Consider the following 9,027-nt stretch of genomic DNA (forward strand, 5'->3'; position numbering starts at 1 on the left):
GAAAATTAAAAATCAATTTTCAAGCCATCTCATTTAGAAAAGTAATTTTAAAAGAAATGAGGCTATAATTTTGAACTGTGTAAAAATCAATTAATGTTTTAGAGCACACAGTAGTCAAGGGTGATTTGTTTAGCAAAGTCAACTCAGTTTTCTAATGCAGTTCTTATTTTGTTTGTCCTGACCTTACTATCTCCATTTTCATGGAGATATCTTTCCTTTTCATTTCCATAGCACAGTAGGAAAATACATGAAGACCTAATGTTTCTTACAGAGGTTTTAATTTCTAATTTACTGTGTTCCCTTCTCCTCTCTACTAGCATCTCATTTCAACTTGTTGGTTGCCCTCCCAGTACAGTGCCTTCAGTTCAGATTCCTGAACCTGGTGCTTACTACCAGGTACCCCTCTGTGAGAATTTGTTTCCATGGAGGATGTTTTGCTTCTTTATCCCCCAAAATCTGAATCACAACATGGGGCAGTGGGGCTCTGACTATGCTGCCAGAGAACCACACAGCCAAATGTCTCAAGTGCTCTGCAAAAATCTTCAAAGTCTTCCTTTAGTGGTGATAATATAACATGAGAAAGTAAGATCACAGGTGTTTCACAAATAAGTAAACTAAGGACATGGAGACTAAATCACTTCCCAAGGGCCATACATATATGCAGAGCCAGAAATAACAAATATATTATGCTTTTGAAAGTCTATGAATGAGACTATCAGGTAGATTTTACTTCTCTTGCTACTCAGTAGTCTTTAATAAATCCTTAATTGGCCTAACTATAGTGACCTTCCTGAAATCACTGAAACTTTCCCAGTTCCCAGAAAGAGAAAACTAGTTCACCTTTTCTCTCCTTAGTAAAGGAAACAAAGCTTTTCATGCATGGGATCCCTGAGGATCTACCCCAAAAACATCTCTGTATTATCAGCCCTGTGTTCAGAACAAATCCAAAACAGCCCCATATCAGCCACTGAAAATGAACTCTACCCCAGACAAAACCAACACAATATTTTATTAAGCTTAACTGGTACTGAAATTCAGAGTAGGACAGACAAGTACTTTAAAAGATTTCAGGGAAAACCTGTTGGTTTTAACAAACACACATTGGTGGGGTGTTTTTTCAGTCTGTCATTGAAATAGGAAAATGCAGATAGCCCAGCCTCCCTTTCCTATATTTCCCTGGTGCAACTGGTAAGCTCTCAGAGATACCAGCAATATTTGAAATGGTTGAGCACCATTTCTTCTGAAGTGATGGAGCAGACCCCTCTTTTGCTCACCTTTGTCTTATGCAGAGTAAGGAATATCTAACAGGTAAGTGGCAACTCAAAGACCCCTCAACAGCTGCTGAGCTGTTCAATCAGTTTGGCTCTGGGAATACAGAGTCTGAGCTGGATCAGATGTACAAAGAGCAGAGTTACATGGCCATAAACTTGGTATGAGAGGAGACTGAGTAAAGCAAATCAGATGCCACAAGCACGATTTGCTTGCTGCTAATGATGTCTCTGTAACATCACAGGCTACCTCCAAGCTAAACTTTCCACTGCCTTGCCGGCTTGCAAAACTTTTAATGGAACAAGTTTTTCTGGCAAAAGAACACTGATTTTTATCTTTAATGAGCAGCCTCTCTATCATTTAGCTTCAGGAAACAGCTTCCTGGTTGTAAACTGCTTGAGACTGCTGACAGCCAGGCAACTTCAAAAGCAGCCAGGAGCGACTTTCTTGCTAACTTTGGGAAGGAATTCAAAAATGCTGAAAGCTGCAGATGATTCTGTTATGGAGCAGGAGGACTCTGCTTCCCAACATAAAGAAATGGCGAGTTGGGATATCAATGACATCAAACTTCCTCAGGTATGTGTCTGTCTCTTAGAAATTTATTTATTTCTGACCATCAGTCATCTCCACCATTGACTGTAAATGTTTTCTCAGTCATCTATGACTCAATACCTTCATTCTCTTAGTTACCTGAAGGTATGGAAGAGTGTTTTGCTAGAAAATATTGAGAAAATATTGACATTTCCATGCATTTCTCCTTATAGGTATGATTGAAAGAGCTGTTGATCCATGAAAAGTAGCAATGCTGCAGAAGCATTGCTTTCATTGGTTGATTAGGTGCAGAGAAAGCAGAGGGGAAAAAAGCGCCTCCTGCTGTGGGTGCTTAATTAGAGCTGTCAAGGACTTGCTTTTTGCCCTGGGTAGTGCTTTTTGTGGGAGCACAGTACCCACAACTGCCTTGCAACAGCAGGTCCTCAGTCTTGCTGCAGGTTAGGCTCCAGCTCCAGAGCTCTCTTCCCACATGGAGGCAAGTCTTTTCATGAGCACCTAGGGAAACCTTGCTTCATGTTTGCCAAGGTTTGCTGAGAGACACAATAGCAATCTTTGCCTCCCTCTGTCCTTTTCTAGTTCTCTTAGCTGAAAGTTTCAACCTGAAAGTCCACACACCCTGCACACCAATGTCACCTCCCTGTCCCTCAGCTCTGCATATTTCTGCCAGATTTGTCATGCTGCAGTCCTTCACCATCCAGCTCTGCCTTTCACCTCCCAGCCCTGCCCTCTTACTGGATCCCAGCCTCCTCCCTACTATGACAGTGCTGTTTGCCCAAAGCCTCCATGTTCCAGGATGTCCCCTTCCCTGCCCTTCAACCCAAGGTCACCTTCACCTGCATTTCAGTCTGGAGGCTTCACTGACACTATCCAATGGCAAGAAATCCAGGGGAGCATGGGACTCTTTCTCTTCTTGGTTGATGTTCTTACTGCTGTCATGGCTCTCAGTCCTGGGATTAGCAATTTAAAGGAAATGTCTACTTAGCTTTCGTATCCCTTACAAGAATTTTTCCCTCAAAATCATCATCAGGTATGGTAGATGCTTTACAGCTTACTGCCTTTTACTGTATTGGCTGTACCCACTGCTATACACTGATGTGATATGTATTTGTGCCTTCAGGGTTTTTTCCCAGTTTTATTTTTATTCCTTACTCTTTTGTCCTTGAGGCTTGGTGTTTGTTCAGAGGTGGGTTTTTTTGGTACTTCTTATTCTTTTAGGTTGGTTGGTTGGGTGAATGAGAACAAGCTCCTGGCCAGGCCTTCCTGATGCTCTGGGCCCTGTGGGGAGCCACAGAGAACGGTGGTTTTTCCTGCCTTATCTGTACTGCTCCCTCCTGACAACCCACATCACCTGCCGGGTTGTTACAGTCACCTAGGCTAAAGAAAACTCAGCAGATATCCAGCTCTGCTCAGCTCCTGAACATGTTCTTCTCTTCCCCAGCCTAAAATGTGGCTTGATTTGCTTTTTCCACAGCATGTGAGCCACACAGACTGGTTTCAAGAATGGCCAGATTCCTATGTAAAACATATCTATAGCTCAGAGGATAAAAATGCTCAGAGGCACCACAGCAGCTGGGCAATGAGAAACACCAACAACCACAACTCTCGCATCTTAAAAAAGTCCTGCCTCGGGGTGGTGGTTTGTGGTAATGACTGCTCTACCTTGGATGGGAGGAAGATCTACCTAAGACCAGCCATATGTGATAAAGCCAGGCAAAAACAACAGCGTGAGTACAAACTTGGCAGTTCATTGTATGGCAGTTCATAAATGGACACAAGATAGCAGAAATGAAAGTATAGGATACCCTTTGGATTCCTCAGCCTTCCTTCTGCCATTCCTTATATTCCAATGCAACTCTTGATTTGGAACAATGCATTTTACACTTCAGTTGTTGGGGTGTGGTCATCTGCTTATTTATTTTCTGGGTTTTTTCCTAATAATTTTTTTAATCTCTTTTTCTGATGGTTAGGGATTGGTTCCCAACCTTCTCAAGCCCATGAGTGAGGGTACTGAGAAAGCTGTGCAGTGCAGTCAGCTCCCTGCCCTGCTGTTCCTGCCCACCTGAGTGTTGCCTTCACTATTGCACTGGCCCAAAGGTAACTCAGGAGGCAAGTCTTGCAGGAAAGAAGTTGCTCATAAACAGTGATGACTGGAAAATAGGCCCCACAGTCACATCACTGGAGCAAGACAATGCAAATAGAGAAGATGAGCTGCACACACATTTTTAACAAGACCATTCTGAACAATTGTGACTGCTCAGTAGAGCTAGCACATACTGATTTCTGGATCTGATGTACATTTTAGCTAAAGAAAGGTAATACTCAGATGCTCACTGAGGCCAGAACAATGTTCTCTAGAAACACATATTCCAAACACTGACAAGAGAAAAACTAAAACTGACCATGATAATAAATTATAAAATAATCATTTAAATGTAATAACATTGTAATAGAAATAATTTCTGAAAGTTATATTTAATAAAGGACAGAATAAAGGCAATGATTAGTTAATTTATATTGATTTTTGCTTATGTTTGGAAGTTTTTTGCATAGTTTCTCTCAGTGTAATTTCTGAGCACCAAATCAGAAGGGGCAATCTGCCACCAATGAACCATTGTATCACATGGGATTCATCTAACTGCTGTTGTATAGAAAATGTTTCCCTCTATCCTTGCTCCAGGGAAATGCTGCCCAAACTGCAATGGACCTCTGCGACTCCTTTCCTGCCGAGGCCATGGTGGTTACCCAGTTACCAACTTTTGGAGGCATGAAGGCCAATTCATATTTTTCCAGGTTGGTGTAAAACTACCTAACATTATACAAGTTAATTTCAAAGACTTGTATTTTAAGTCTTATTTAGCAATTTTTTTTTGCTGTTACAGCAAATAGAGATTATTGAATGTGACACGGTCAAATGACTGTAAGGAGAAAAAGAAATCACAAGATCCTAAGTAACTTGATCTAACTATGAAGTTAGTCCTGCCTGAGAAGGAGGCTGAGCTAGAGGGCCATTCCAGCCTAAATTAGCCTATGCTACTATGATTTTACAGCACAGTGTATTTTTTATTTAGGCTTCTGTGCAAACTTGTTGATTTTGAAGTGTTTTGCCTCAGGTACACAGGAACCAACAAATCCTCAGAAGTCAGAAATACCATGTTATCTCTTCTCCTTCTCCAAGGCACTACACATAATCATGAGGAGACCTTGGAACAGGAAATCGTTGTACCCAAGGGACTGTCCATGGAAAATGCCATCTGATTATTATATGTAACTTATATCTGGAACACAGTGTATGCAAGTGTAGAAATAATGGGCACTATTTCTGGAAGCTGCAATCCTAGTTTAGTAACATAACCACTTTTCTGCTTTCCAGCCTTTCACTCATGTGCAGGCTAAATAAATTAATTCTCTGTGGAAGCTAATGGAAATTAATGTTCAAATAAACATGTCTAAACTGTGAGAAAAATTAAAGTGACTGCAGGGACACTGTAGCCAAGCTGCAGAAGACTTCTTGGCTTCAGGTGGAGCTCTACTGGGGGGACTGTCTTCTACAAATAAAGGTGCAGCACTGATTTTATGATTTCAGAGAGTTTCAACCCCATCCCACTTCATCTGGGATATGTTTATTATTTGAGCTCACAGTAACTAAATCCTATTAAATAAAAGCATTAAATTAGGCCATAATGTGTGGTTTTGGCCTGTGATATAAGTTCTACTCCCTTAAGATTATTAACAAGATTGCTTCTACCTTTAATATACCATAATTACCTTCTAAAGTCCAAAGGAGCTCATGACCACCCACGTCCAGAAACAAAACTAGAAGCAGAAGCAAGAAGATCAATGCAAAAAGCAAAGACAGCTTTTTCTCCATCTTCTCTAGGACTAAAAAGAATCCAGGAGATTGAGGTAACTCTTGCTATTGGTCAATGACATTTTGGTCAAAAAGTCTGTGGTTCAAGGCAGGGTGGAGGCTATCTGGGCTTTGGGTCTGGGTGGGAGCAGGCTTTACATCTCAACATTCTCTATGCCCATGATCAGGTCAAGAAGGACCAGGGCTGTCCTGAGCATCCTGCTTTCCTTAGCTCTGTCATCCACTGCCAGCGCCCCCTTTCCAGAGCAAATTTGTGCCTGGTGGCAGCAGGAGATTGCATCTACACTGGTAAACAAAGCAGGGTGCAGAGAAGGCTAAGTTCCATCACCATTCATGTGGAACTTCCTGTGAATGAGTTTCTGCCCATTGCCTCTTGTCCTATTTATTTGCACTACTGGGAAAAGCAAAGGCAACCTCCACCTCTACTTGCTCCCCTTGAGTTTCAGCAAGGTTAAGAAGGGGAAAGTGCATAACCTGTCCCTAGTTTGAAGGCAGAACAATGCTTTGAAGGACTTTCTGAAGCATTGATGTTAAAACATCAGCTCTGATAGGTGTGGAAACTTGTGAAAGCATCTCCAGAGATCCATGAGACTGCAGTATGCCTGATGGAGGGAATCCCAGTGGATTCACCTTCCTTGCAAAGGCTGTGTTACACTCACTTGTCATCATCAGTATTCACATGCAGTTTGTGTTTTGATATGTTAGGGGTGGAGCATTCCCCCAGCTTGGTGTTAGGGGTAGTAATCCATGCCCTTCCAGCCACAGACAGAAGGGATGATTGCTCTGGGTGGGGACAGATTTCTTAAGTGGAGCACATGGAGAAGCAAGGGGATCTGGGAACCCAAGAAGCAGATAAAATCTGCACACAGGAAGTTAAACCCATTTGAATAGAATGTGAATTTAGAAGCTGAAGTTATTTCTACTTGATATACTCAGGAGGACACTAAAAAACGGAACCTCTTGACACAAGTGCCTGGGAACAAAAGCATAAGAAAAAACAGCTGATCTGTCTAATTGTCTAACAAATACAGTGACAATCCTTTTCCTATCACTGGTTTAGTTCTGTCTCCATGAACACTGACGTAGTTTCCACCTAGGAAATATTACTGAGTCACGTGCTTTCTTTCTTTTATAACTGAGCCTACTGGTCAGGCTACTTGCTTAGGTCAAGTAAACATGCCTTCATCTTTCCCTTCCTAAAACATCTTCCTGAAGCTTTCACTTTCAATTGTGTGGGAGTAGAATGCCACAAATGTCTAATAGTAGAGCCTGCTATTCAGCTGTTCTGACTCTGTACAGGCAGACCATTTATCCTTTCCAGTTCATGGCTGTCCAGCAGGTTTTCCTTGGGAATAACCCATCATATTAGTGCTTTGCCAAGCTGGCTATGGTACAACTAACTCAGGAGTCTGATTTGTCACACAGAACCTGTGTAGCTCAATCTGAAAAAATATATTCCAAAAAGATTCAGTTTTAATGTGTTCAATCTGCAAAATGTATTCTGAAAAGATTCAGTTTTAATGTGCTCACAATAGATCAGGGAGGAGAACTTTAGGAAAAGGTATGAGCCCAAAACAGAGCAAGTGATATATTAGGATGGTCTCTCTATGGCATCTATGGTGGATCTGTAGCTGAAGGTGGGCTGGGTCCTACACCAGATTGTTGGAATTTTTTCTCATGGTGACTGGAGAACAACTGAAAGGAGCTTTGCTGCACCAGCAGTCTGCAAAACCACTATAGTTAAATGGATAAAAAAGCGGAATTATAAAGAAGAGAGACCTGCAAGCACTCCTCAGAAATGAGTTTTCTGTAAGGAATTAAAGTTTGCATAGTTATAATCCAATAATTGGGGCAATTAAAGAAGTTGTGAAATATCCAGAAGACACAGAAGAATAATTCTTGTGTGCCGATCCCTACCTGAATGAAATTTCTGTTTGTGGGGTAAAAAAATGTAAAAATAGGAAAATTTATTATTTAGAAATAGACTCTAGAAAAGCTGAAGAAGAATATTTCTGTAGCTAAAAGATCATTTCAAAACAATCAGTACTAAAAAATCGTACTTAGCTTTTCCAATATCCATAGAAAAAAAAAATCTGTGGTGTCAAATGCATTAGCATAATTTCATTTTTAAGTCCTTCTTCAGCATATGCTGGCAGTGGACCCTAAGGGCTGTGAATGCAGAGTCTAAACAACTCTTTCAGTGTAAAACAGGCTTTGGGCAAAAACTACTGGAACAAATCCAGATCAAAGAGCTGGCAGCCTTGTTTAGCTTGCCTCTACAGCCCTTGGGCACCCCCATGGTGAGGGAGGCTCTGCTATGCCATCTGCTTTGTTACCTGTGTTCACAGAACCACAGAATGGTCAAGGTTGGAAGAGATATCTAAGATCATCAAATCCAACCATCATGTTAGTTGAGTGCCTTTGTAAGCAGCTGACAGAGGAGAGGTGCTACACCACACCTTGTTTTATTAACCCATGCCTTGCTTTCCCAAGTCTCTGACAGGTGCAGTGCCAACACAGGAGCCTTTGCTTCTTTCCAAGCCAGATGCTCGCATGCCACCTGCCAGTTTCAGGGGACATTTGAGAAAAAGCTCCCAGGAGCCAATGCTAAGCAGCTGCTCTAGGCAGCTTTCATACCCAAGGACATCTGGGGAGGATGGGGCCTCCAGAGAGGCGCCAACCTGGAGCCGAAGCCTGTCCCTCAGGAGGACCCCCGGAGCCGAGAGGCTGTGCAGTGTCCCTGCTGTGCCCAGCACAGCCCCTCCTCCCCAGCAGCGCACCCACCTCAGCACCCAGCACGTCTTGCCCCTCACAAAGGGTGCCCATGACCCCTTCAGGTCCGACGTGGGCCCTTTGGGAGATGGATCCTGTGGGGAGAACTCCCCACTGACCTACAGTGGCAGCTGCCTCTCTCTGCCTCCTTACCCCGCGCCTCAGAGAGGGCCGTGCTCCGTGGCGAGTGGGGCACAGCCTCACCGACAGCTCCCACTGCCTCCAAGGGGAAGTGAAGGAGACAGAGGTGGCGGAGGGCACCAAGTCTGTCTCAACTACTGCAACAACGATGTGGTTTTTAACCTGTACCCATTACGGTGACTGGGTCCAAACATTCCTGCTCGCTCCTCCTCTGGGTATCGGTCCAATTCTCCACCCCTGTGGCAGCACAGACGTGAAAATGCTACCACAACTGGTCTCATTCTAGCTCCTCTTGCAGGCCCCAGAAGGGGCTTTCATACCTGAAGGCTTGTCTTTGCTCTTTTCTATTTAACAGTCTTATTTCCCCTCACTGTTTCATGGATCTAATAAAAGCTATCAGCTCCTCTTACAGACTGCCTCGCTGC

General features: G+C 42.9%; 1 protein-coding gene across 1 annotated transcript; it reads left to right on the forward strand.

Moving 5' to 3' along the window:
- The first annotated feature begins 1,743 nt into the window (after positions 1-1,743).
- GCM1 (glial cells missing transcription factor 1) lies at positions 1,744-8,796 on the forward strand. Its single transcript, XM_015620478.2, has 5 exons — positions 1,744-1,845; positions 3,293-3,545; positions 4,499-4,611; positions 5,596-5,724; positions 8,183-8,796. Exons 1-5 carry the CDS (start codon positions 1,744-1,746, stop codon positions 8,780-8,782), a joined length of 1,197 nt encoding a protein of 398 aa, XP_015475964.1. The 3' UTR covers positions 8,783-8,796.
- Positions 8,797-9,027: the final 231 nt, after the last annotated feature.

This window comes from Parus major, chromosome 3, assembly GCF_001522545.3.
Source record: "Parus major isolate Abel chromosome 3, Parus_major1.1, whole genome shotgun sequence".
NCBI lineage: Eukaryota > Metazoa > Chordata > Aves > Passeriformes > Paridae > Parus > Parus major.

Excerpts from the sequence above, each read along its gene's own strand:
- GCM1 (XM_015620478.2), top strand. The coding sequence starts at position 1,744 with ATGCTGAAAGCTGCAGATGATTCTGTTATGGAGCAGGAGGACTCTGCT. Across the intron at positions 4,612-5,595 it reads GCCAATTCATATTTTTCCAG|TCCAAAGGAGCTCATGACCA; the intron begins GTTGGTGTAAAA and ends TACCTTCTAAAG. Across the intron at positions 5,725-8,182 it reads AAAGAATCCAGGAGATTGAG|TCTCTGACAGGTGCAGTGCC; the intron begins GTAACTCTTGCT and ends TGCTTTCCCAAG.